This window comes from Podarcis liolepis, assembly GCF_965112155.1.
Source record: "Podarcis liolepis genome assembly, chromosome: 1".
Taxonomy (NCBI): Eukaryota; Metazoa; Chordata; class Lepidosauria; order Squamata; family Lacertidae; genus Podarcis; species Podarcis liolepis.
In genome coordinates this window covers 45,870,976-45,898,453 of record NC_139554.1, presented here as the reverse complement: position 1 = coordinate 45,898,453, position 27,478 = coordinate 45,870,976, and the positions used below count along the sequence as shown (strand labels likewise).

Sequence of the window (27,478 nt, the reverse complement as noted above, 5' to 3'; positions counted from 1 at the left end):
ACTTCTTCTGAACGGACAATACAGTAACCCCTTCCCCGCTGCCAAACAGTCACGTGACCATCAGCGAGGCAGGAGGACCGCACGCGAGTGAGGTTGGGCGGAGGGGACGCGGGGAGAGACATTGGAGATACACAGTCCGGCCGCTCTGGATCTCTCTCTCTCTCTCTCCCGGCGAGGAAAACAAAACGGGATATGATCGGCACCCCGATTCGACCAATTGAAAGGCTCGGGCGGGCGGAGAGGCGGGACGAGGAAGGGAACCAATGAGAGAGCAGTTGTGAAGGGGGAAGCTGAAGGAAGTGCTGAGTCGAAGTAGTTTAAAGCTTCCGAGTGAACGGGCGGCGGGGAGGGGGGCGAGGCAGAGAGCAGTTTTTCCTGCCACGTCTGGTGTCTGGAACCTTGAAGATCAAAGATTAGGTGGGATATGCGTGCGCGCGCATGTAGTCGCTAGCAGAGGGAGGAGCTGGGAGGAGGAGGAGCAGAAGCTGGGAGGCGGAGAGGCAGGAGTAGGAGCGACTCCTTGACCACTTCCAGAGTTTTGAGGGAAACGGAGCTGGAAGGAAGGAGGCTGCTGACGGCTGCTGCTTGAGGCTGGTAGGATGGAGTCCGGGGGGGGGGAGCGGGAAGTTATGGGTCTTTGCTTCACTCCTTGAAGCGGGGAGGGCAGAGTCGCCGTGTGCTGCCGACTTTGTGGACTTCCCACAGGCACCCGGTTGGCCGCTACGGCCCCCTCGGCACAAATTCGCTGTGTTTTCTCCTCTGACTTTAGCTGTGGGTTAGATTTTGGTTGGGTTATGATAATTGTAGCTTATATTTTAGTGGTCAAGATTTAATGTATATTCTTAACTGCTGCTAAATCTGAATGGTCTCTGTTAAACCCAGTTGCAATTCAATGTATTCCTGTTGTGTTTTATGATTTTTCTGATCTTGTAAGTGAGCCGGAAGTGGTCTGTGACTGTAATAATAAAATTCATTTTAATTGTTGGGTTGGATAGCCTTTCTTCCTCTTAAAGAGACCCTTGACTTAATCCAACCATAAAAATAATAGTTACAGGTAGTAGCCGTGTTGGTCTGCTGTAGTCGAAACAAAATAAAAAAATTACTTCCAGTAGCACCTTGGAGTCCAATTAAGTTTGTTATTGGTATGAGCTTTCGGGTGCATGCACATTTCTTCAGATAGTCTGGCTTGTATAAAAATAAACAACTTCCATGAAAGCCGGTATAAAAACAGTTTCCATTAAAGTCGGCCTAACAACACAATTGCAGTACAAGGCTAATAATACTAAGACAAAACTAACCAGTAGTAGGAATAGCCAATACCTATATCCTAACAGAAAGCTTGTTACGGGTTTCACGTGCTGTCTTAAATGAATCAGAGAGTAAGTTGGATGAATGTTATTGTGCAGCTGCTAGGATCCAGAGAGTTGCTTTACTGGAGCTCTGGTTTTACTGCTAGCCCGGTGGACTTCTTTCCTTATTTTTTGTTTTTTAAGTTGAAGAACACATGTGGTATGTACAGTATGTACAGTGCTTCAGGATGAGAACAGAAATTGTGCGGCGGGGCGGGAGGCCCCATTAGCTAAAGTGGTGCTTCAGGTTAAGAACAGTTTCAGGTTAAGAACGGACCTCCAGAACGAATTAAGTACGTAACCAGAGGTACCACTGTATCACAAACTACTTTTTGAAGTAATTTCCCCAAAGAATCCTGGGGGAGCTACAATTCTCAGCAGCCTTTAACACGCTACCATTCCCAGGATTCTTTGGGGGAAGCGATGTGCTTTCGGGGTGTATGATGTGGCCGTGAACACAGAATTTAAAGCAGCTGAATTGAGGTGTTATTTGTGTAGAGCTCTTCAAAACTGCTGAAAGTTGTGCTGTACAGTGCACAGAATGAAACGAAACTGTTGGCGAGGCAGAATCTGCTGGCGAGACAATCGAAGGCCAGGTCCCAATCAGACTTGGAGGATACGCCACCGCTGGACTTCTTCAGCAAGGCTAGGGTAGGTGGTGATACTTTCAAATTTTTAAGGATTAATGCTTTAAATAGAATGGATGAGTCTTGGATATTTACAGTGAAAGTCCACGCTTAAATATTGGCACAATAGTTGCCCTGCCGCACTCAGTTTGCAACTCAGTGCTGCAGAACATCAGTGTCTGTGTCCATTGGAGGAAGCAGAAAAACTGAAACATAACATTCATGCACTTTCTACAGTGGTTTACAGAAATAAATATGCAGATAGTTAAGAAAAGTAATAATAAATATGCAGACAATTTAAAATATTTTCTATAATTTTAAATTTTATGTGATTTCAATTTGTACGTATAATTGCTGTAAACCGCTTTCATTGTTTTTATGAATTTGAAGTATACAAGTATTTTTTAAATAAAATAAATATATAAACAATGAAGCGTTTTGGCCCTTAAGCATTATCTAAGAAGGTCTTTAGGGTTTTATGTTAATTTTTTGTTTACGGTTCATATGTGATATATGCCTTTTAGATGAAAATGGCTAATTTTTTGATTGCCCCTATTAAAACAGATAGCAAACTAACTAATGTTTGTGTGGACGTCACTCCGAGTCAATAGTAAATTATCTGAAGTATGTATGTTGCTCTGGATAACTCTGTAGAGATTAGGTAATCTGTCTATAAACTGCATACACACAGTAAAATTGATTCCTATATTGGGATAGAGTAGACCATGGGACTTAACATTTGGTTATTGTAAGCAGTGTTGTAGGAGGACTTGGAAGTGAAAGATCCAGGGGCATATTGGACGAGGTGGAATTTGAGTATTATACTGAGAGGGGGGGCATTTTTCCAATGCGGGAGGGAAAAGAAATGTAATAGCGGGAGAGAGAGAGAGAGAGAAAGCAGGGGACATGTTCCCTTTTCTTATTCCGTTCTCTTCCTCAGCGTCCCCCAACAAAATTGAGTTCCCCAATAGAACACTGGAGTAGGTGGCTTTATATTGCTCAGGGTAACGACATTTCTTGAAATTAGTTTCCTGCTTTTTTATTCACTCTTAACCTTACAGATAGGTAGCCGTGTTGGTCTGCCATAGTCAAAATAAAAAAATTCCTTCCAGTAGCACCTTAAAGACCAACTAAGTTAGTTCTTGATATGAGCTTTCGTGTGCATGCACACTTCTTCAGATACACACTCAGATACACACAGTAGCACTCTTCAATGTATCTGAAGAAGTGTGCATGCACACGAAAGCTCATACCAAGAACTAACTTAGTTGGTCTTTAAGGTGCTACTGGAAGGAATTTTTTTACTCTTAACCTTTTCACTGATAGTTAATTCGATATTTGTACTTGTTTAATATTTAACCCACCAAATATTTTATGGAATCTTTCTTACTTATGTATCTCCTTCTTATAGACAAGAACCACCACTGCACCCAGACACTGGCGAAGATGAATCTCCCTCCACTGCATTAGCTGAAATACTCTCGAACTTGCCACCACCTGGTAAGGAATTTTACCAAGAAAGTTCCCACTGCTTTCATGAGTTTTGAGACCTTTGACATGTATTGTCACTCAACTTTTCAAAGGGTGCCTGCCGCCTGTGTCTAAGGAATATTTTAATCAGTTTTAAAATACTGACAAGTTAAATTGACAAATGGAAAGTAGCGGCTTTCTTGAAGTCAAATCTTTTTTTCAAACAATAAATACATAAACATTTTTTTCAAACATAATTCACATAAATGAGTATTTCAAGGCCTTGCCATGCCATCTTTATTAATACAGGTTTCTTTAGGGTGCATCTGCCAGACATGTTGTCAACTTCAGCAACTGAGAGTGAGGTTTCCATCTTCATTTCTGTACATAAGAACTGCCCTGCTGCATCAACCTGCATGATTGACAAATAATTCCATTACTAAATTCATAGGGTTAATACGCGGTTTAAAGATTCTCACATTCTAGCAATGTCAACAGGGATGAGTGGGGGACGACTGCCATATCTGGTCAGATAGAAATCAGATACATCTGTCCAGAGCAATAATACATGTTCATATTGTAAAAGGAGTTAACCTCCCTGAAGCCTTTTGGAGACGGCGAGTATAATGTGCTAAAAAAGTTATGTGCAAAGTTAAAGTAATCTTAAAGAATGACTATGCTGTCTCTATTCCAGTTGGTGAATGCAGTAACTTTGATTTGCTGCTTTCATTGTAAATAGCCAAGGTGGAGACAAATCAGTGATTTAAAAAATAGAAAAAAATGATTTTTAAAAATAAAATGCTTTTGGAGGAAAAATCTTTCTAAAGATAGTTTTCGAATAAGGATCTGCTTTTAATTATGTAGCATGAGGCTTTATATGCAATGTTTAATTTTTTTGGTAAATGAATTTCATTAATCCATTCACAATGTCATGCTCTTCCAGAGATTATTTGGGGCAGTTTTCTAACAAGAAGGTATTATCACAGATGCTTGTTTTTGCAGTTCTCAGAAGTGTGAATTTGTGTCTGCAGATATAACATGCCTTTTCTTCATAGGAAAAATGTTATAAACATACAGAGTTGAGGAAAAAAAATTAATCCCATTGTTCCTTTCCAAATTTACATGCACAGAATCAATCCCATACCTCTTAAATGCTGAGTTCCAAGAGGTCCAATGAATAGATTGTTTGGAGTGGAATAGATCTGCACAAGTAGCTAAGTGTGAAGCTGTAAAAATGAAAGTGCAACCTCGTGAGCAGAAAGCTCCGCAAGTCTTGGGATCTTTGTGTAATAATTGTGCAAGTCCGTTGTTTAACCACATCAGTTAACAAACATGGATGCATATGCTATAATGTTACTGTTTTAGTTAAATAAATTGTTTAAATTGTTATTAAGGAAGTGGTTATTTTTCTCCTTCCAAAAAAGTACAGCAGAAAAGTTGTCCAAATATAAATAGTTAAATTATTAAATCTCACAATAATTTCATACTTATGTATTTCTAATAGTATAACCAAATCAGTAATTTTTGCTATAACAGTAAAAACTACTCTGAAAATTTGTTATTCCAAAAATGAGAGCTTCATCTGGTTGTAAATATTAAGATTATACCAGGAAGAACGAGTCTTTTTGTAAAAAGATTATTTAAATCAAGTCTTTTTTTAAAAAAATATATTTTATTTGATTAGATGTTAATACACATACACTTACAACCATAATAACATAACAACAAAAAGAAAAATGGATAAGAAGAAAAACAAAAGAAAACAATTAAGGTAAGAAAGAAGTACATAAAATAGGTGGATACACCTTTGTGACTTCCCTCCACTAGTGCTTGTCATTTTTTCATTCAAGTTCTTATTTACATTGCAAATAATGTATCACTACATTATTTCTTTTAGTATACTATTATATTATATTATATTATATTATATTATATTATAAAGACAACTTTACGAGCTTAGTCTAAACATACCAGCATGTTACCTTTAGAGCAGTATTTGCTCATGTACTCTTCAAACCATAACCATTGTGACCTTAATTTCTGATGTGTTTGATATCTTATTGCCGCAGTTAATTTTGCCAGTTCTATAAATTCTGTTAATTTATATAGCCAATCCTCTTTTGTGGGTATATAATTTCCTTTCCAGTTCTTTGCAAGGAGTAACCTGGCTGCTGCAGTTGCATAAAAGAGTAATTTTTTTCCTTTCTTGTGGTATCTCATCTCCTACTATACTTAGTAAGAATGACTCGGGTTTTCCCCCTAAAGATATCCTGAGCATCTTTTTTAGTTCCTCATGGATGCATCCATTCTATTTAAATCAAGTCTTACTGGCTAGTAATTTAAATCATGATTTAAATCAAATCCACCCTGTAAGTAGCTACAGTTGTCCTTGGCACTGAGTTTTTATATTTATTTGTAAGAGAACTACCAACTACTTCCTTGTGTTAAACTGCAATGGTGGATGCTTTTCCTACCACAGAAAGTAATTGTATGAAGTCCTACAAATGTTTGTCCCTTGTTATGCCCCTTGTTATGGGGAGGATGGAAGAGGGTTCTGCTAACAGTGTTTGATTTCTTTTTAAGAATTACCAGGATTTTACTACGATCCTGAAAGGAACCGCTACTTTCGCTTGCTTCCTGGGCATAACAACAGCAACCCTCTCACCAATGAGAGTATTCAGCAGAGAAGGATGGAGAGTCAAAGGCTAAAGCTCTTGGAGGAGGAAGAGAAATGCATGAAGGTGAGCTGTTGCACTTAATTATTCTCTCAAATTAGGTTCGCTTAACGCGTAAGGTCATTGCCATCAGCTGCTTTAAGGGTACGTAATTCTATGCCGGATTCTGGTTTCTGATTTAAGTTTACACGTTTCTCTTACGTATGAAAATCTTATTGTTCAAGCTTTAATTCATAAATTGAAAGCTTACATTAGTCATTTGATTAAGCATAGAACAAGATTATGTGACGTCCACACACTTGCTCGATGTAAGAGTGACAATTGTACATGAAGAGTTCATGGAGTTGTATTCAATGAGGTCATTGGATGAACAACTTCCAGTGGTGCAATGGAACTTCCTACCCTTTGTCCTTCTGAAAGTCCTCCCCCCCCAAAAAAAAAAACCTGCTTTGGGAGTTCCCCCATTCCTCCAGAGCAGGACAGCGTTTGTGTGTACTCAAGCACACATGTGGAGGTTGGGAAATTCCATTGTGTGATAGTTCTGCTTATGGTTTTGTTGGATTCGGCCCATGATTTTTTTAAGCACAAGGAACATGATTGTGCACTTTCACCATTTTTAAACAGAAAGCGTCCAGGTCTGGGCTGAACTCTTCAATCGTTTTACGCAAGAGGCAGTTAGGTTTGCCTAGCTCTATCAACTATCGCAGGTAAGATGATTTAACATTCTTTTTATGTTGCAAAGCTCTTTCTCTTAAGCTCTGTGGAAAAGGGGACTTCTCTAACAGGCCAGAGTGACTACAAGGTGCCCAATTACTGAATATACATTGTTGCTTATGGGTTTATTTGTATCAGATTCTACATTATGTGGAGGATGGATCTACAACATACCTTTCACATTTATTTGGTTTGCAGCCTACCTAAAACCTCTTTTGCTTGATTTGGTGGAAGAGATGGTTATCAAAGTATTTTTTTGATCAAATGGTAATCTTTCTCTGTTCATGGTACTTTAAAAACAATGTGTAGTTCTTGTATATAAGTTACTTATACTCCATTTTTATCCCGTCCTTCCCCCCAAAGGGCAGCCTTTATTAGACTAGATTTTATTTCAGCTAAACAGTCTAATTGCTGCTGTCACTGAGGGTGATATCCAACTAACTCACTTGTAAATGCATTTGCGCGATTCACCTTACAAACCCCATCAGCAAAAGCCCTATGCGAGGGCTTCCACTTGCATGATGGGGCTTTCCCTCGTCTCTCCTCCCACCACTGTATGCCACCTGAAATTGACTGGTGGGGAGGTGGAGGTGAAGCCCCCAGAGCAGTGAAGGGGGCGATCGGTCCATCTGGCAAGTAGATAGGGGAGGAACCACCTATTCAAATCAGCAGGCTTAAGTCTCCTTTGAGTATGGTGAACGCTGGATATCATCTATGGAATTTCACTGATGTTGATAGGCAATACACTGCAATTTATCCCCCCCCCCAAAAAAAAAACTCCACTATTGGACTCTGCACTGGAAATGATAGGTTTGGGAACATTCAGGTACCAATCCTATGGCTAGTTGGTGGGGAAATATGAAGGCATTTTAACCACCCATCTATTAATGCCTTGTCAGACTCCACTGGCAGAATAGAAGGGAGTACAGAGTGCAGTCCTTCCATGACCATGTGTAAAATATTTTAAAAAATACTTTGGTTTTTCCTCCTGTTGGAAACAAGGGGCCGGATACATTTAGATAAAGTTCAGAAGTGTATGTAAATCTCCGAGTTTTGGAATGTTATCAGGAAACCAGGAGGGCTTTGGACCCAAGCAGCTTCCTAAAATGTCTTCACCCTTTTGGCCCTGCATCATGTTGGGCCAAGGTGTCAGAGGAAGCTGGTGCCATTGGAGAAGGATGCTCCGACACTGGTTCTCCCTGACCCACAGTTCTGTTTGTTATGTAGAAGGGTTAGATCTGATCTGTCCTATGAGCACTGCTACACCATCTCCAGGGCCACAGGACAGCACTCTTAATTTATCTGATCACTCTAAAATAACACTTGATTATTAGCACTGATACTGGCTTGTTGACATTAAATGCCAGTTTCCTTGGTTGTTCTCTTTTCCTCGTTCTTACGTAGGTCAATCCATGAATTAAAAGTGAATTGCATGCAGAGAAGGAAATTGGAAATTGAGACCCCAGATTCCTCTATTTGTGGAAGCAACAATTTTAAATTGATAATGGTAAGTTGGAGGGGTTTTGTTTTGTTTTTTTACTTACGTTAGGACAGTCATTTATCTTGGTATTAAGGTTGCAATGTGATCTTGCAGCAAGAAGGATCTCTTCCAGGTGCATCCATGGGTACCTTTAGAAATTTGGAAGAATGGCAGCTACTAGCTGGATCTTGGGGCAGGGTGGGTGGCAGGGGGGCATTTGGCAACTGATAAACTTTCTGTAACATTTTGAGATGAGCTTGCGATTTTCTTCATTAGTGGAAGAGCCCTCCTTGGGGGAAAAGTAACCCCTCAGCAATTCACACCTTGCTTTTGCAGGCAGACAGTGCCTCTGAAAGAATATTCACTGTGAATGATGTCGAGCATGGAGGATGCAAATGTGGTATTGTCAACCTCAGTGGTTTGGGGAAGAATACTCTTACTGTGGAAATGTACGACAACCTGTATTTTACAAACCGCAAGGTACTGCTCTGTCCTTTCAAGTTTAGAACTTATTTATTCTCTTTAACCCTAACTATTGAGACCAAGCAGAAATGTGGAGCACTTAAGTAGATTTCTGAATATCAGTTGCTGGGGAACAACACTTGGAGAGGACCAATTTACTTGTGTTCTGCTTATGGGCTTTCCATAGCCATCTGGTTTGACCGCTGTGGGACATGGGATGTTGAACTTGATAAGCCGCTGGTCTGCTCTTGTGTGAGAGCCTAGCCACAGTTATCTGTGTTCCAGGTTAGATTATTGTAACTCATATGTGGTTTGAATATGGAAGCTCTTTTCAGAATTCACTTGCAAGACTGCTAAACCAAGACCAGACATTAGGAACATGTTTCATCTCTGCTTAAACAAGTTTTTGGAGGGTGGAATATCAGTCCTTATAACCATAGGGATGAGACCCTTTTCCAAAGATTGTAGTGCACAGTATAAAAACACAAAATGCCTAACATTAAAAAAAAGAAATAATTACACACATCCCACACAAACACACTTTTAAAAGGCCATAAATTGTTTAAAAGGCCTGGTTAAAGAGCTGTGCCAATCTGTATGAAATCTATGGGTTCTCATTTATTAACTAGATTGCGTTCAGCTTCCTATTCATTTTCAGGGGGCAGGGGGAGCAGGGTTATACTTTCAACACTAGCCTGTTCAGTTAATCTATCTGCATTCATATATCCTTGTTCCAATAGGCATTTTCTGTTTTTTGTTTGTTTTATTTTATTTTCAAGGTGAATTCTGTGTGTTGGGCCTCGCTAAGTCATCCGGATTCCCATGTGTTATATCCTTCTTATAAAAAAATGAAATGCTATTGACTGTCTGGCTCCGAAGCACCCTCTCTGATTGCATGAAGCCCGGCTGGCCCTGTAGTTTTTGCTGGAGATGAGGATGATGAAACAATCGCTGACACTGCTAGAGCACCGGTGGCTGAAAACTCATTCCGAGTCAGACCGAACACTGGTTAGAGCTCAATGTTGAGCCTACCAAGTGGTGATAGTGACGGCGAAGAGGATCTTCTTCACCGCCTCTATTGCATCTGTAGAGAACAGCAGCAGGAGACTCTTTTCAAGTGGTTCACAATCTAGCGGAACCACCTTCACCATCAGGGCCTTGTGACGACCCCAATAATCTCCTGCAATGATTTTGAAAAGTTCTTTGCAGATAGTCCCTCAGATTCAGAAAGAGGTAGACTCCACGGTGGGATCCAGGCTGGGGTGGAAGAGTGCTAGGGTCCTGTCTGGTGATGTTGCATGGGATCAATTCCAATGAGGATGTGGACAGGCTGCTTGGACAAGTGAAACCAACCACATGTCTCCTGGATCCTTGCCCATCCTGGCTCATAAAAGCGAGCCGGGCTGGGCGATGGGCTCCATGGGGTGGTGAATGCTTTCCTCTCTGAGGGAGCCTTCCCAGACCCGCTGAAAGTGGCAGTTATTAAACCGCTTCTTAAAAAACATCTTTGGACCTCGCCAGTATGGCCAACTATCACCCAGTCTCAAATCTTCTGTTTTGGGGCAAGGTGATTAAACGGGTGGTTGCTGAACAACTCCAGGCACACATGGAGGATGTGCACCATTTAGACCCCTCCCAAAAAACATGAAAATCATGTTCTCTTCAGTATGACTCTAGAAAAATCAGTTTTCTGTTCTGGGGCTTTGAACTTAAATTAAGTAACGCTACTGCAATGTTTTTGTGCTTTGTGGTAGAAAGAGGAGGAACATGACTTCCATCATTTATCTGTTTTTTCCTTCTGTTTATTCTTAGTATCCATGCTAAAAGTAGGGAGCAGAGATTGGAGACATTGGTTTAAATGGGGGTTGGGAACCCCGTAAGTTAACACTTTTATCTATGATGCTTTCTTGATAGTGCATATAGTACATCTTGAAATGCTCTGAAATCTCCTGTTTTCTAGTGAAATATTTATTAGTGCAACTGTGGCAGAGGCAGATCCACCTCTTGGGCTGATTTAAAGTGACACATTCTGTTCCTGTGAGAGCTGTCTGTATTGTCTCTTTAATATCCTTAACTACCTCCATCAAGCTGTGCCTCATGGGCATTGCAGAAACTCTCGGCTGTGCCAGCCTGCTTCCAGCATCTTTGTTCAATAACTCTAATGCAGGTAGTGTATATCTGTTGGGTGAAGTCTTAGGCATGCAGAGATCCTATATGAGACATACCAGTTTTACAGTTCCCAAGTATGATTTTTCTGAGTGTTATAAGAATAACACTGACATTGCCTTATGCCCAGGCCTCTGGCTTTTGTTGGTTTAGTTTAGGTAACTAGTCAGCCTTCTGTCGGTAACTGTTTTGCTCTCTTTATTGAACATGGTTTTTTAAATTATGTCCGAAGCACGTTGCTAATGTTCAGCCACTGAAAGAGGCAAGCATATGCTTTGGGTAGAGGGCATACTTATAAAAGATGGGATTTAGGGATGCATCGTGCAGTTTATTCATCATAAGGGAAAAGAGAATGTTAGCCGCTTTGAGACTCCTTAAAGGGAGTGAAAGGCGGGATATCAAATCCAAACTCCTCCTCTTCTTCTTCCTCAAAGCAGTTTGACTAAAGTGAATGAGACTGCTTTGGTCTAAGTGGATTATGGCCTTGCTCCCTGGCAGGCATGCAAAGCAGGCATTGGGTCATCAGTTAAGCAGTTCAATGCAGCAGAAGCTCTTCAAGTGTTTTTTTGCATTTGAATGTTTTGAAGATACAGTGGCGTGAATAATAAAAGATAGGTACCCTATACCGTTTTTGGGAGACAAACCTGGTGTTGAGGATGCTTTCCTAATGGCTTCTTCCTTTTTCTTTTTAGGAGACCAGCCTGGAATGTTGTGCAGCTTCAAGATCTCCACAGCCTGGTCCTGTGCTTGGTGTCTGAATCCTCAGGCTGATAATTACTTTAGCACAGGTAAGGTGCAATACTTTACCACTATCATTATGGAGCTAATTACTTGTCTGGTGCTGACATTTTGTTTCATCTTAGGTTTAAGTCAACAAGTCCATGTGACCAATGCAGTGACCGGTCACCGTCAGATATTTTCTATCAGCAGTGATGCTCTCGCACAGCAGTTTGCCACCCAGGTAGGAGAGACTTTTTGTGCAACAAGCAGACCCAGGCAATGATAGCCCTGAATTTCTGTGGTTAATGTTGTCACCACTCAACTTTAACAAGCTTTGAGGATACAGTAAAGTTGTACTATAGAGTAGTGGATAGAGCACTGAGCTTTGGTGGAGAAAACATGGGTTCAGTTCCTAGTCACTGAATTTGCCTGGTTTTCTTTGGTTGGTATCACGTAGCTTATTTCAGATGGTTGTTGCTTGGATAAAATGGAGGTGGGGGAACAGCCCAGGTACGCAACCCCTCGCTACCCAAGAAGGAGGGATTGGGTACAAGTAGTAAGGCAGTGTTGAAATCCACTGAATTTGTTCTTTGGCTTTTATAGGCTCCAGTGCTGTATAATGGCTGCCGTTCAGGGGAGATTTTCAGCATTGATATCCGCCGCCCCATGAATACAGGGCAAGGGTTGAAAAGCCTCCGTCTGTTTCATGACTCGGCAGTCACATCTGTGAATCTTCTGAAGGATGAGCAGTACCTCTTGGCTGCAGACATGGCAGGCCGGGTAGAGATCCAGTTTGTTTCACGAAATATTCCATGAATACTGTTTTTACTGCCTTGCCTAAGCATTCCGAGGGTTTTCCTTTAAGTGATGTGTTTGTTCTCTTACTCTGTCCATTTACAGATAAAACTCTGGGATCTGAGAAAACTAAAATGTGTGAAAGAATATCACGGTCATCACAATGAACACAGCATTCTGCCTTTGCATGTCAATGAGGAAGAAGGGCTTCTTACAGCAGGTAAGGCACATGGTCATGCACAAAATGGAGTTTGCCTAAAAAAAAAAAGGCTGTTGAGACAAAGCTGTCTGCAGTTGTTTTTGACAAATGTTTTATATATCTCTAGGGTAGTGAGAGTTTTTCCATCGTTATTCAGCCACTGGATCCAGTGCATTTCACTCACAGTAACTGTACCAAGTCAAAATATTGGTCCATCTGCCTTAGTGTTGTCCACACTGGCTGGCAGCAGCTGCCCAGTGTTTCAGACGGACTTATATAACCTATAAATAGAAAATAATGCTGTCCTGCATTTGAATTGTGAAGAAATCTTAATAGCTGACAGGAAACATGCCCAGGACTCCACAAAATGTGTTTAGTCTGCTGACCCAAATTTTCAGAAAATTTCTCCTCTTTGGGAGATTCATTTGCGCTTTCTTCTACATATGTATTTCCTGGGCTTGTGTTTTACTCTCCACAAATGGCTGAGCTTTATCCTTGGCCTCTGGTGTTGTTGGCCACCATCTCCATAAATCCACAATCAGTCCCATCCTCCTGGCATAACTCTTGCAGCTGCAGCAAGCAGCCTCGCATGACTGAGGAGACAGGGAGATGTAAATGTAAATGTAACAAGTATTTCAACAAATGGACGCAGTGGGCTGTTCGGTGCTAGAATTTTTGTTTTTTCCTTCCTCAGTGGGTCAGGATTGTTATACACGAATTTGGAGTCTCCAAGACGCTCATTTGCTACGGACTATCCCTTCTCCACATCCATTTTCCACTGACTCCATCCCAAGTGTGGAGTTTTCATCACACCTTGGAGGCTCCCGAGGGGTTCCCGGCTTGCTTATGGCTGTCAAGCAGGATCTCCATTATTTCTCCTATAAAACAGACGATCCATATTGCCTGCCTGCCAAAGAAGCGGACAATTCCACTTCACCTCAGTGATGGAGAACAAAAATGTGGAGGCTGTCTGCCCTGCATATTGGTGTACGGAGATGGGCTGTGGTTCTTCCCTTTAACATTCTTTATTTTCTTATTTCGTGAACACTTTTCTCCTCGGTTTTCATTTTTTCAGAATATTGTGAATAAAGTCAACTGGTTATGGGAGCAGTTAGTTGCTTTTGCTATTTTCAAACACAGTTCTTTGATTTTTATTGCATATTGTCAGCATCAGATGTTGAAGCTCATAGAATAAAAAATTCAGTATTTTCAGGTGGGTCTGCTCGTGTTCCCAACGTCCCAAGAACTAGAATTATCTAAGAGATATTTCAAGTGACATAAATCAAGCACAACAAATACTTACTTCCCAAAGTATGTTTCTACTTTGATGGATAGGAAACAAGTGCATGCAGATTTATGCTAAACCTGACCTGTTCAGCACACCATTTTACGTTTTTTTTAAAATAAGTGGATTTATATTTTATTTTGACTGTTCTTTGGCAACTTTGCTTACTGAAATCTAGATAAGATTTTTGTGTTAAACTCAAAATGTTTAAGAATTTAAGCGAAAGTTTGTTATTTGTTGCTGCTGCTGTTTTTAGAGATTCTGCGTCTTCATCATTCCACTATGAAAATGTTTCTTAAAAAATGAAGGGAGACTGAAGTTCTTAGTGGATGGTGGATTTGAAACTGCAGATCCATTCCAGCACAATAACAAATGTTTTTGCAAAGTCTCTGGAAAAGTGGTATGGTTTTTAAGACAACAGCAGCTGAAGGAGGAATTTAATTATTTTACTTGGAGCTCAGATACCAGCATGTCTGATGACACCTAATCCACAATAGCAGCTTGCAATTCTAAAATGGGTAAAGAGTGAGAGACGGCTGCCAAAGAGGGCTGCCGCCACACCAGAACAGAAATTGAGACTCTCTTGCCCACCTTTGGGGGCTTGGAAGACAGTTTTGGAAATATCAGCACAGCTTTTGCTGAGATAACTGTTAAGCGTCATTTTCAAAGGCTCCAGAAAGAAAGCAGTTCTGGGTGTTCTCATCTATGGTTTTAATGAGCGTTTGGAACAGGATATGACAGGTGTTTATGGCTTGCAGATATATTTGATTTGAAGGTCCCCCAGGGGTGTGGATTTGAGTATACTCATTGAGTTAACTTTTCCACTGGAGTGGCAAATGGGACTTAATGACATATTGTAGTTAGCATTCAAAAACAATATAAGGCACTTATTCCTAGACGTAAAGTGAAAACCTTCCTTACCAATGAGGATCAGCACAAGACTGATCTGCTGGGCTGTTTCATTGCAGGGAACAATTTTCATTTAAGTGGGTCATTGAATCCTTAAGATACTACTCAGTTGTCAAAACTGTAATTTCATACTACAGGCAACCACCACCTCAATCCCCTGGAGAAGGAGAATCTGGAATATGATGCTTTTGAATGAACTGTATAACCTGTGACTTTGTTCATAAGCATAACCGAGAGTCTGTTCCATGTTCAAAATATTTTAAGACACTGTAGGCTTTTTTGACGAGTAGGAATAAATTAAATATTTTGGACTGGAGGTTCTGAATGTGACTCTCCCAGACATCCCTTTAGTGTGCACCAAGTTCCCTCGCCATTCCTTCTTCTTCTTTTATTATTATTAATTGGGATTCCTTGGCGCTTGCTATTCCTTTCTGCCTCCACACCCCATGTAGACTAGGTCCTGGGTAGCCAGGGTTGAAATCCTGCCCTGGGCCAGTCACTGTCTTAATCTAACCTGCCTCGCAAACCTGTGACAAAGATTAGAGGGTGGGAGAAACCTTGCGCTCCTTAAAGGAAAAGTGAAATACGTAGAATGAATAAATAAAAATACTTTATAGGATTGGAAAGGAAGAGAGTGCAGCAGGTGGCGGAAGCCTGTGCATCTTAACTTCCTGCAATATTTCCAGCAAAGCACACCTGCTACTGCCTAGTAATTCTGAGGGATCAGGGAATGACCAGGAGTGCTTTGCTTAGAGGTGGTGACAGGTATCTGCTTTTTAAAAGAAGCTTTGGCCAGTTCTTGTGGTTGGCCTGTTGTTTTGGCCCGTGAACCTCTCCAGATAGGTTTCTGCTTCAGCTTGAATCCTAAGCTGGTAGCAGGCACTCCTAGCCACTGGCTCTTACAGAGTCCAAGAGAACCACCAAACTGTATTCTTGCCCCTTGAGAGGAATGCAACCCTATCCTGATAAGACACAACAGTGAAGACTCTCTGGGTGACCTTCCCAGTGCTTTCATGGAGAGAAATCATAAACGTGTCACCATAAATCAATTAATGGAAGACTTGCAGTTACCTTTTTCAGAAGGGGAACAGTAGGCTTGTGGGAAATATGATTGTTTTTACTGAATCTAAAACAGACTTTAATAATTCTCTTATTATACATTGAATCTTTACATTGAAATAATATATAGTGAAGGCTGAATTCAAATACTTCATTGTAAACAAAAGAAGGAATGCTTCATTTTTGAAACCAGTATCTAAGCCTATCTTTCCATTCGCCAGCTGCCACGTTGGAAACGAATGATAACTTTGTCATGGAATAGTTGACTCGAAGCCTTTAATTTTGTAACTTTTTTTGGTATGTTTTGGCATGGTTACTTCATCTTACTACAGCCGGATCCCAGACTGAGAAACACACCTGTGTGCTGGGTGAACCATGCACTGCGCCTTGTAGAATACGTAAACCAGGAAAATCCCATTATGGGGGGCTCTTTATGGTATGGTGGGTGAAGAATATTTATTTCATTTTATACAAAACCTATGTGGGATTTAAACTTCAGTTTGGCAGGGGTGTATCACCTTTTCCTACTTTCTTTATAATGGCAAGCCAAAGACACTTCAGTAATTTGTATTATCTTATGACAATTCCTTTGTGAGCAGACACCTACTTTTGGCTTCCCATTTAAATTCCCATCCTGGCTGTGAGTCCTGGGAGAGCTGTTCCCTGCCCTGCAAGCCTTTTCCCACTTGGCCTGGGACGACCTGGGCCCGGACTGACTTCAGCTACAAAAGCTGAGGCCGCTGAACAGACTTTGGGGCTCGACTGACTGAGTCTTCCAGGTGGGGGGTTGTTGCTGTTACTTTTTTTTGTATTTTTATGTTGGTGTTATGATTTATATGGATTTTTTTTTAATGTGGTTGTGTACTTTTTGATGTTTTATTGTTTATGACTACTTTTTACGTTATAATTATGTATTTTTCATTTTGTAAGCTGCCATGAGCATAGTTTCAACTATGGAAAGGTGCCATACAAATAAAATTATGTATATATGTTTGAAAAATCTGCTAATTTTTATTTGTATTTTTTGTGCTAGTTACTCCTAGCTGTACTAATTTAGCACCAATACACACATCTCTTTTTGTCAACAGATTATGAAAAGGGTGTAACTAAAGTCCATGGCAAAGGTTGATATTTTTGGCATATAAGCCCTTCTTACGGATAAAATCCCAGTTAGGAGATGGGAAGCAGCAAGGTGGAAAGGGAAGGAGAGAAGGCTTTTCAGATATCTTGCCTTTTATTGACTTTGTGCACACTAAACTTAATTTGGACATTCATAGTTATGTTAGCCTGGTACATTTGCTTATTTGTCATAAAAAAAATTTTTAAGGAAGATGAATGCCATTTCCCCCAGGCTCCCTTAGGCATATCCCTCTAATGCAGAGGTTTTCAACCTCTTTTGAGTCCATGGCTCCCTTGACCAACTACCTTCTTTCTTGTGGAGCCCAGTTATGTCACCCCTTGCATGCAGAGCTGGCAGCCCCTCACCCCTTTTTGAACACCCTCCCTTGTGGAGTGTTCCCTCAGCCCCCTTTCCTCGGGAGTCCTCTGGGCAGCCGCAGCTGCCGCCCCTGCCCCAAAGACAGGTGCCTCCTCACACTGCCCCACAAGGGCCTGGGAAGCACCGCCTGGCCAGCCCCAGAGGCAACATTCACCTGCTGAGCTTGTAGCCAGGGGTTCTGCAACAAACAGCTATGCATGCCTTTGGGAGGCAGAGACGCAAGAGGGCATCAGAGGAGGGAAGGAAGGAAAGAGGGACAAAGGCCAGTGTTGCCCGCAGCACCCCGACCATCATTCAAGGCACCCTAGGGTGCCACAGCACACTGATTCAAAACAACTGCTCCAATGGCTCACTTGAGGTGGTCTGGCTTTGGCTGGAAAAATACCTCAGAAATGTATTTTTTATATATATAAAAAAAGTACTTACACATGCAGCAATGCCAGCCCCAGGCTTTTTAATCACTTGAGGCAAAACATAAAATGGTGCACGTCCCCCACCTTTGCCACCACTTGAGGCAACCAGAGGTGGCTCAGGGACACTTCAGCGTGCTGAAGGTGATGAGGAGGGGGAAAGGAGGTTGGAGAGGAGCAGATGGCGACAGCAGTGGCCTTGCTGTTTCCAGGCAGCAGCCACAGATGACAAACTCAGGAGGCAGCGGGTGACGTGCTTCTAGGCCTTCAGAGCTTCTTCAGAGCTCCTGTTCTGAGGTACCAGAGGGACCGTTCCCCCTCAGGGGGCGACTGGTATGACAGCAGCAGCACATATTTACAGACAAAGGAGCGGCAAAGGTTCACAAGGATCCCTTCACCTTCCTTTCCGGATCTGCTGTCCATGGTGACTGCCTCAGGGTAATGGGTGGACAGGCCCTCCCTATTGGGGAAAGGATACTAGACCTTGGCCTGAACCAGCAGACACTCCTTATGTCTTAGGTGCAGGTAAACGCTAAACTCTGAAAGTCCTTGTGCTGGGCTTCCACAGCAGTGGCAGGTTAGCAGAATCCCACCAATAGTATTTCTCACAGAGAGCCCCAGTAGTTTGAAGTCTTGTTTCTTGCTAGAAATTTTCTAGATTTGTTTGGTTTGCTACTGATACAGCTAATTTTTTATCTGAGGGGTTGTAGTCATTCAGATACCTAGCTTGTCTAGAAAAAAAAGGCACCCTAATTATTTGATGCCTTGAGTCCTTTTGTATCTGGAGATTCCAATCTTTTACTTGGGTATGATTTTGAAACTAAGGGAAAGCAACCAGTTGCTCTTGGAAGCATAAACCTCCCTCTTGTTTCCAATATAATACTGAGTATTGCAGGGCCAAGCAAAATTACAGGTTCAACTTCCCCATCTTCTAAAAATTATGGCACGTTATTTCTACTTTGTGGAAACTGAGCCAGTTCTTAAGAGCATGGCCACTTATAAGCTTTCTCCACTTTCTAGAACAGCTAAGTGACTTAAGGGGAGAGGGGAGGGCCAGGAGAGTGAGGGAGATTGTGCTAACAGGCTTTCTGTTATCCCTCAGATACACTGAACCCACCATGGCACGCACTGTAGAAATGCAATAGCTGGCTTTAAGAGAATGAGGCTGTTCTGTGGTAACAACAAAACCCAGACAAGTCAACGAAACAGAAGCTTACAAGTGAAGATTTTATACAAGGAATGCCAAGGGTGGTCTCTGGGTGTGCAATAACATGGTAGAATACCTACATGCATGGAGAACATACAGAGGGCATGGACTACACAACAGGTTTCACTTGTATTTTCCACCACAGAGTCAAAAATAAAACACTTCAAAGTGCAGTTACCTAGGTTGAAAAATCACTACAAGATAACTTCTCCCACTTCTATCCCTTGAAGAAAAAAACCCCAAACCTATCAGCTTCTAGTTACAAAACACATATTAATCCCTGTAGAGTTTAGACAGCAGGAATGTACTACTACATAATCCAGTTCCATTTTGGCATGCAAGCCGGAAACTGTCTCTCCCTTCCCAAGACACAGCAAGATTAGGTAGATATACAGAAGAAATCAGCACACTTGTTCAGAAGGGATAGTCCTTTATAGCACTTAATTTCATATTACAGTTCTAAAATAGGGGTCAGTCATCAAGGTATACAAGGTTATATTTTAATAAGTGGGAGAAACAACAGTGCCAGGGTATTGTGCCTGACTATCATGCCAAACTCCAGCTGTTATGAGTGACGACAAATCTCTGCCATGGGAATGTGCCATTCTCAGGAGTAAAAAGGAGAAGGGGATTCATTCTTCAAACTGATTGGGTTTCTGAAGGTCTCTTGTCATGGAAGCAGAGATCCACATCAAAGTCTAATGCGATAATTTTACTCAGTGGTTTGATCGGTGTCTCAAAGTGGTTCAATGCAGGGTTTTCTCCCTCCAAAAAGACAATCCCCCAATGTCATCAGAAGTACATCACTGTTTTCCAAGTTGGTTTATATGAGTGCTTTAAGGGTGGTTCACATAGATACTGCTAAGAATCTATACTTGGGACCATTTACAGAAGACAAGTGACTAAGATGCTAAGCAAACACTACACTGCAGGTTTGTGGGTCTTGCCTAGTACTTACCTTTGCTCTTAGCCTGAAGATTTTTGATGGGGGGGGGCGGGGAAGAGTCCATCAACAAGGAAAACCAAGCATAGAGGAATGTGAACAAGAGAAATAAGGCCTCATCAGCCCAAAGTGAAGCTGAAATAGCTGTTAAAAGACCAGCTTTAAGTTTTGTGTTACATTGTTTGATTCCTCCCATACTTCCACTGCCTTTAGCGCATGGCCCTTCTAAGATTACCATCCTTTCTGCAGCAGCACATATTTTTATCAGGACCCGTACAGAGCAGCTTCCTCATTTCTCCGGCTGTTTTCAGCCATGAGGAAACTCCTTAGCTCTGGATGACAAGGCCCTATAAACAGAACAAAAGCCATCGGGGTAAAATAAATATGGGTGATGGGAGTTCCAAAGGGTCAGACCCAAAAGCTTAGGACTCACTGCTCGAAACAGGGAGTATGAACATCGGTTAGCTCAAGGTGTATAGAACCAAAGCCTTTGTAAGTCTAAGACGCTGTAAACAAACAGCAAAATGCTTCACACAAAAGAATTCCAAGGCACTCAAGAAGCTGTATGCTTGACCCCCATTACATTTCAGAAAACGGTTCTATTTACCTTTGCTTGTTTTAATTGTAAATCATCAATGCTTCATCAGCCAGCTGCATTCTTAGCATACTCAATAATATAGATATAGAGATACATACTTTAAACTGGTATATAATACACTGGATTTTTGGATTCCTCATTTTACTGCAAGCTTCTCCATACATCCCAAATTGGCCAAGTCCTGCAGAACTTGTTAAAACTAGCTGTTCAGCAATCCTATAGAAATCCACACATGGGGAAAAAGGGCCAGAGATCAGGAGCATGCACTCTGGCTGTAAAAGGTTAAAAAGGGTGACTTCTGTTTTATCTAACCCTGAGAAGCTAAGGTGTTACGGAGGACCCAGAAAGGTAGGTAGGGTTAAAGGTCACCAGGCTTTTTATTGCAATTAAAGCAGACTCTGACAGGATGATCCCAGCCACGGGAAGGGACAGCTCTGCGCTCCAGAGAGCACTCGTCACAGAAACCCTGGCCACAGGCACGGCAGTGGTGCTTCGACAGCTTGATATTGAATTCCTTCTGGCAACTGTGGCAGTGTAAGATTTCATGGTCGGGCACCCAGTAGGCAGGTCTGGCAGCATCCTTCACAAGACCTACAGAGAGTTAGGGGGGGAAACCCACAATACCATTTCTGTTTGTTATCCATAAAGAGGAGGGACTGTACAAAACCCACCTCTGCTTTTGCTGCCCTTAATGAAGGATTAAGACTAATCTATAGGATGGTTCAAGTAATTCTCAGGCTGTGGCTTATAAAGGATTAGTGAACAAGTTGTCGATAAGCCCAAGATTTCTGTTTTCCCTGCTTGCGCTTTTGGGTGCAACCTTATGTATGGGAACCAGGTTTAGAGAATAAAACAACCTATTGCAAAGCTCTGCATCTTAGCATTAACTTGGTGGGGGAGAGGGAAGGATGGCAGTACCTGTGCAGATTCCCCACACCTGCCACCTGGAGAGCCCTGGTCTTCTGCTTCACTGGACTTCTTTTATTTCACTAAATGCTACTTGCTGAGGGGGAAAGAAAAGCCTCCAATTCTATACATACCCAATGAACTGAGAAGCTAAAAGGTTTCTAAATGCACCAATAACACTTACCCAACGGGATATCAATGGCAGTCACTACAGCTCCAAGAGTGTTCTGCACAGCTTCACCAACCTTCCTGGCAATCACTGTCCCCCCTTCCTCATCAGTTGGAGCCTCAGGCACATCTGCATGACAGAGGTTAGGGCTCAGAGACAAAGGCACAACTCCAGCCTAAGACACAGCTGTTCTATTTAGAATTAAAATTGACGTTCCCCCAGAAGTAGCAGCCAGCTGCAGTCAGTGGTTGGTCCCTAACATTGTAAGGGACAATAACTGAAATCCATAGATCTTCCATACTGAGATCTTCACCTCCTCAGGACGATACCACCAAAAACTGTTTTGTGGGCAGAATCCATGAGTAAGAAGAGATGAAAGCTCACAATTTGCCTTTCTTGTTACCTTTACTTTCAGCTACTGCCAAGTGGGCAAGGCACAAAGCAGGGCCATATCCTCACAATAGTGTGAGTTAAACTATTGTGCTTCACTACCCTATCAGTGGCATAGGCTATCTGTGTGACTGTGAAGGTTTTCAAGGTAGCAACAGATGAGGGGACTAACTGCCATAGGAAAATTTGCTGTGATTTCTCATGCTTAGGCAACAAATTGTTCAGTCTGCAGCTTACTTATCTGTCCATGCTTAAAGACATGTTTCTACATGAGCATGAGTTGGAAATGAGCTGAACATGGGAGAAACAGGTTCTTGATCCCCCTTTGTTTTATTTCAGGTTAAGTAAAGGTAAAGGTAAAGGTAAAGGGACCCCTGACCATTAGGTCCAGTCATGGCCGACTCTGGGGTTGCGGTGCTCATCTCGCTTTATTGGCCGAGGGAGCCGGCGTACAGCTTCCAGATCATGTGGCCAGCATGACTAAGCCGCTTCTGGTGAAACCAGAGCAGTGCACGAAAACGCCGTTTACCTTCCCGCCGGAGTGGTACCTATTTATCTAATTGCACTTTGACGTGCTTTCGAACTGCTAGGTTGGCAGGAGCAGGGACCGAGCAACGGGAGCTCACCCCGTCGCGGGGATTCGAACAGCCGACCTTCTGATCAGCAAGTCCTAGGCTCTGTGGTTTAGCCCACAGCGCCACCCGCGTCCCACTTTCAGGTTAAGAGACCCTGTAAATAACAACAGGCCCATTATACCAGGGATAAAAGGGTGACTGGCGTTCTTGAATTCATTGTAATGCCATAGGATCCTTGAGACAGTCAACAAAAGTGTGTGATTGATTCTTCGGGATGCAAACAGATACGCCTTCAAAGAAGAGGAAGGCTTTTCTGCTGTGGAGGGAGCTCTGCTTTCAGAAGCGGCTGGCATGGCAGGGTAATGCAGCAGGAGTGCCTTCCTGGTACAGCAGCCCTGCTCCCAGCTACTGGCAGTGGAAAGATCAGGGATGTGTGGGTTCACTGGCAGAGCCAGTCTGGCACTCCCACCATTGCCCCAGCGAAGTCCTTGCCACACTGCTACTCTGTCCCACCCCACTGCACCAGCCACTCCTGTCTTCTTCCCTACCACCACTGCCACTCTTGCAATGGCACCGTCTCACGTTACGCTTCCGGCGGATGCCTGCTTTGCAGGGTAGGGGGTCAGGGAGAGAACCTAAAACACAAGGATCTTGGCTAGCTATCTCTTGAAACATTGGTCCAATGCTATAAATAAATAAATAAATAAATAACAACAACAACAACAACAACAATAATAACAACAGTAATAACAATAATAATAATAATAAATAATTAATAATTAATAATAATAATAATACAAGTTATGTGTTAAGCTTTATAAAACTGCTTTTGAGAAGGAAGTGGATTTGTGAATGACAAAATGGCTAGCCAACTGACACGGTCAAATTCAGCATCTGCTGAAAACCAGAACATCAGGACTTTCCTGCGTTTGATTGGAGCAGAGGAAGGTACATTTCACAACAGGCTCGCTGCTGAAATTTTTTCATCTGTCCAAACACTATGATACCCCCTTGTTGAATCAACTCTCATTTATCCACAGGTGTATAAGCAACCTCTATAATACGTTCTCCTAGCTTGAATCATGCACAAGTGTCTTGAAATGGTATGTTATCAGAGTCATAAACAGCTTTGGTATAGCCCTGGGCAGGTTGCCCTCCAAGGTTGCACACAAGGCTTCTCTAGTGAGCACCACACTGAGTGCTGCCACCTCCTCCCTTTGTAAGCTCAGCATGGCAGCAGCAGAGATGGGTGGCAGCACTCAGCCTGGTGCTCCCCAGCAATGCGCCAAGCAAAGCAGCTGTCTGCTGCCATCTTTATTAATCCAGAATGCCTTGGGAATTCTAGGGTATGAAAAGATGATAGCTGCTGTGTTCAATTAGCTCAGTGCTCATCAGAAATTAAAACAAAACAAAATAAAGAATGACAGCATCAGCCCAGTCAGCTCTCCAGGGTCCATGGGCAACTATGATGAAAGTGTCGGTTTGGAACTGAGCAGCTTCAGGAGCAGAACGACAAGAAAGCATCAACAACCTCCTTCCTCTGGGGAAGCTACTCGGTACATACACACTGTTCTTCTCTATTGCCATTAAATAGATCATTTTCTTACAACCGGTGAATAAATCCATTGATTCTAGAGTTAAAATGAAGCAGATTTAATTCAATCTGAATAGCGATTTCTTAAGATTTAGGTGAGTTGTTTTCCTGGAGGAAGAAGACTTCAATTGTAAATGCACTGAGAAATTTGGAAACTAAAATGTATTATTATGCTCCTTCATTTTGCTTTCTCATTATTTTGCTGTTTGGTGGGAATTGCCCTCTACATTTGGATACAGGAAGGACCGCAGGTGAGTGTCAGGTCCAAACTAGATGAATCACTCAACTGGAAGGGACAGGAGATCATCTTGCCTGATGCAGGAAATGCAGTGCTACCACATCCCTTATAGGTGGCCACCCAGCTTCTGCTTAAAACCTCTAATGAAAGAGATGAGATGTTGGAAATCCACAGCTAGAGCCCCCGATTTATTTCATAAGCAACCAGAAGGCCTTAAATCAGAACATTCTCCCACCCATGGGGCAAATAGTGACTTTGGGGTGTATTTAGATCAGGTGTTGAGAAGCCTTTGGTCCTCCGGATGCTGCTGGGCTACAATTCCCATCATCCCTAGCCACTGGCCATGCTTGCTGGGGTTGATGGGAGTTGTAGTTCCACAACAGGTGGAGGGCCAAAGGCTCCACGCACATTATTTAGATGATGCAAATAGCACAGGTTAACAGCTTCCTCCACATGATGCCATCCCAATCCAACTCAGGGACCCCATGGCTGCTTTTGAAGAATCAAAGCAAGACATCTAATCACAGATCTTCAACATCTCACATAGCCTGACCTCAAGTTCAGCTGGGAGATGACAAAAGGCAACAAGGACAAGCATTTAAAAGCACAACATGATACACCAACACACACACACACAGAAGGTTATAGGTTCCCCCCCTTTGGTTCACACACCTACTATGGTCAGGATGGGATTACCTAACTGAACGCCCCTGCTGTCATAGCAGCCATCGCACACTCGCACAGGTGTGGGGCCCCAGCCACGTTCAGGAACAGGGCGGGTCTTGGATGAACAACCATCACAGAAACCTTCTCCACAAGCCCGACAATGGTGTTTGGTGTCATTATCTTTAAAAGAGATGCCACACTTTCTGCAATTCTGAAGGAGATAAAAAAACACGACAACAAGCCATTGGACTAAGTAGTTTGGTGAAAGAGGGTGAAGAGGCATTTTTAGTTTTTCAGTCAGCTAAATTGGTGGTGGGAACATCTGGCCAGCAGAGAACTCAAGCTATATCCACTTGTTCCTACACCTGATATGGCACTGTGTGTGTGTGTGTATGGACTAGGAGTGCCAACTTGAATATTGGGTGGGCCAAGGTAAGCTGCACCCCACATAATCAATCACAAGTCACAATGCACACACACCATTTGAATGGCAATGCCTATCAACCTGGGGGCCCCAAACCACTCAAATATTTCAGGGGGGCAAAGGGACCTTGCCCTTAGGAGCTGGCTCCTATGGTGAGGACACAGCTCTCTGCTAAAGGCCTCCTGAGACAAGCTAGGACAAGGCAAGCAGGTGTGAAGGGGTATTTAGCATCTACTACAGCCTCAGAGCTAACCACAGGATGGACACAATTCATTTTGTCATGAGGCTCAGGATTGGCACCTGCGTCAAAGGTGTCTGTGGCCCAGCTGTTGAGCCTCGAGCAGAAAGGCTTCTTTCTTTTTTCCTGGTGGGAAGCAGGGGAGTGAGAGCCCACAAAGGGGGAGACTGCACACAGGGCTGTCTCACTGTGTCTGCTAGAGGCAACAGATTTGTAGAACACAACAGAGGCATTACATCAAGCAATGAACCATTATTTCATCTCTTTGGAGAAAGAGAAGTAGGGGAAAGTAAAAGAACTTCTCATCAGCATGCAAGTATGATGACTGCTAGATACCAGAATCTGGGAATTGGGTTTCCAGTAGGCTGGAGCGATTTGATCCGTCAGCCAAGAGGTCACTGCTTTTGTGGGTCCCAGGCTCAGTTCAGACACTGATTGTGCCATAAAGTTCATCCCGTCTATGAGGCGCTGAGCAGCATTGTTGTTGTCTTTCAGACTGCAATCCGTCTGCAACAAAAATGGATATTCAGCACAATTAGCATCTCATTGTGCCTGCCTGCTGCTGACCTGCTGACCTCTACCAAATATTAGAAGATATACATTGTCTTTTATTTGGAGAAAGGAAGTGACTCACCGGTGCAACCACATAAGGAAATTAGACTTCTGTTACTGACTGGGACGCCCCAGATCTTCATGTAAATTCCTTAGAAGGAATTCAAAATAGGAGCTCTGTCTAGAGGCATGGAAGTTCCAAATGCAGGGCTCTGGTCCCTTACTCTCACTCTTTGCTTTGGAATGTGTGGCCTAAACACACTAGGATGCATCTTAATGGAGAGGTTAGGAGATGAACCAGGATGAATACAGGAAATATTTTTTGAAGCTGGGCAGGAGAGATCTGGTTTACATATTTCTCAATCCATTTCTCCAAGACACAACATGGTGGTGTCAAACTTGGCTTTAACGGCCTGGGCATGTAAAACGTCTCTCATCGCCAACATCTCCTGAAATGCGATGATTTAACACAAGAGGGGTGGAACGCCTGCTACTGTGGCAGCCTAATCGTTTCCCCTTCAATTAAAAGGACAAGAAACAAATGTATGCAAGTAGACTTACACCTGGCCAGATGTGCACAATTTCTGTCCTCACCACGGTATCCACAGGGTCTTGGTTGCCAAACCAGTACTGTCGGCTGCGGTACACAACTCCGCAGTTGGGGCACTCAATCACATACCTGCAGTCAAGAAGGAAGAAGAGCTGGTCACTCGAGCATGTGCCAAGTGAAGAGAATGGGAGCAGGGAAGGATGAAGGGAGAAAACAGCTCCTCTGCTCCTGTACTCACCCTGACCAGGCATACTTGGCAAGTCCCATCCAAGGGGAATCAGTGGAAGCGGAGGTCTTGGGCACCACTCTAACTTCATTCCCACGTTCATAACAGGCCTGGAATGCAAAATATCAATTAAAATGACTTATCTTCAGATTTCAAAGTCCATGCCTTCCATTTACAACGAAGAGTTAGGTGTTAGTTCCCCCAAAACGGAGGCAACGAGGAATGGCATGGTTTGAACATATGCACGAAAACATTAACAGCATTAAAACTAGGAACTTACTGTTCTTCAGTAGACAGTGGGTGCCAGAAAACAGGCCAGGGAAAACCCTAGTTCTTTCTAGCCCAAAGCTGTGAAATCTTTGACCCACCAAAGTGAATTCACAGC

At 42.6% G+C, this 27,478-nt stretch overlaps 2 protein-coding genes and 2 long non-coding RNA genes across 8 annotated transcripts in view; 1 reads left to right on the top strand and 3 right to left on the bottom strand.

Annotated features, from left to right (window-relative positions):
* The first annotated feature begins 277 nt into the window (after positions 1–277).
* On the top strand, positions 278–16,909 carry DCAF4 (DDB1 and CUL4 associated factor 4). 3 transcript variants are annotated; one of them, XR_014527447.1, is made up of 15 exons: positions 441–594; positions 1,848–2,000; positions 3,387–3,475; positions 6,029–6,186; positions 6,745–6,827; positions 8,239–8,341; positions 8,651–8,794; positions 9,556–9,605; positions 10,864–10,943; positions 11,635–11,730; positions 11,806–11,903; positions 12,266–12,442; positions 12,563–12,677; positions 13,351–14,797; positions 14,839–16,909. XR_014527447.1 is itself a non-coding variant. In XM_083508665.1 (14 exons), the coding sequence occupies exons 2-14, from the start codon at positions 1,891–1,893 to the stop codon at positions 13,599–13,601; spliced, it is 1,554 nt and encodes a 517-aa protein (XP_083364791.1). In that variant the 5' UTR covers positions 278–417; positions 1,848–1,890; the 3' UTR covers positions 13,602–16,909. The 3 variants fall into 3 exon arrangements, 2 of the variants coding, with proteins under 2 accessions (XP_083364791.1, XP_083364790.1); XM_083508665.1 differs by lacking the exon at positions 441–594 and adding an exon at positions 278–417 and having other exon boundaries at positions 13,351–16,909; XM_083508664.1 differs by having other exon boundaries at positions 13,351–16,909.
* Positions 1,503–5,208, bottom strand: LOC310710454. Its single transcript, XR_014528071.1, has 2 exons — positions 3,288–5,208; positions 1,503–3,029 (listed from the first exon to the last, which is right to left on the bottom strand). It is a non-coding gene; the product is annotated as an uncharacterized lncRNA (long non-coding RNA).
* On the bottom strand, positions 16,308–17,467 carry LOC310710300. The gene is made up of 2 exons (XR_014527927.1): positions 16,466–17,467; positions 16,308–16,433 (listed from the first exon to the last, which is right to left on the bottom strand). It is a non-coding gene; the product is annotated as an uncharacterized lncRNA (long non-coding RNA).
* Positions 17,468–19,025: 1,558 nt separating this feature from the next.
* Positions 19,026–27,478, bottom strand: part of ZFYVE1 (zinc finger FYVE-type containing 1) — a 28,715-nt gene continuing 20,262 nt past the window's right edge. For 2 of the 3 annotated variants that reach the window (XM_083507329.1, XM_083507328.1), the window contains 6 exons: positions 27,106–27,203; positions 26,879–26,996; positions 26,102–26,272; positions 25,134–25,314; positions 21,656–21,769; positions 19,026–21,156 (listed from right to left, as the gene is read on the bottom strand). In XM_083507329.1, the coding sequence (XP_083363455.1) occupies positions 20,924–21,156; positions 21,656–21,769; positions 25,134–25,314; positions 26,102–26,272; positions 26,879–26,996; positions 27,106–27,203 (915 nt within the window). In that variant the 3' untranslated portion in view covers positions 19,026–20,923. Of the gene's footprint in view, positions 21,157–21,655; positions 21,770–25,109; positions 25,315–26,101; positions 26,273–26,878; positions 26,997–27,105; positions 27,204–27,478 lie in introns of all 3 variants that reach the window. The other variant, XM_083507327.1, reaches the window with a different exon arrangement.

Bases quoted from the DNA above. Each gene is read 5' to 3' on its own strand.
- DCAF4 (XM_083508665.1), top strand. From the start codon at position 1,891: ATGAAACGAAACTGTTGGCGAGGCAGAATCTGCTGGCGAGACAATCGA. The intron at 2,001-3,386 runs GTAGGTGGTGAT...TCCTTCTTATAG, and splicing joins ACTTCTTCAGCAAGGCTAGG to ACAAGAACCACCACTGCACC. The intron at 11,731-11,805 runs GTAAGGTGCAAT...GTTTCATCTTAG, and splicing joins TGATAATTACTTTAGCACAG to GTTTAAGTCAACAAGTCCAT.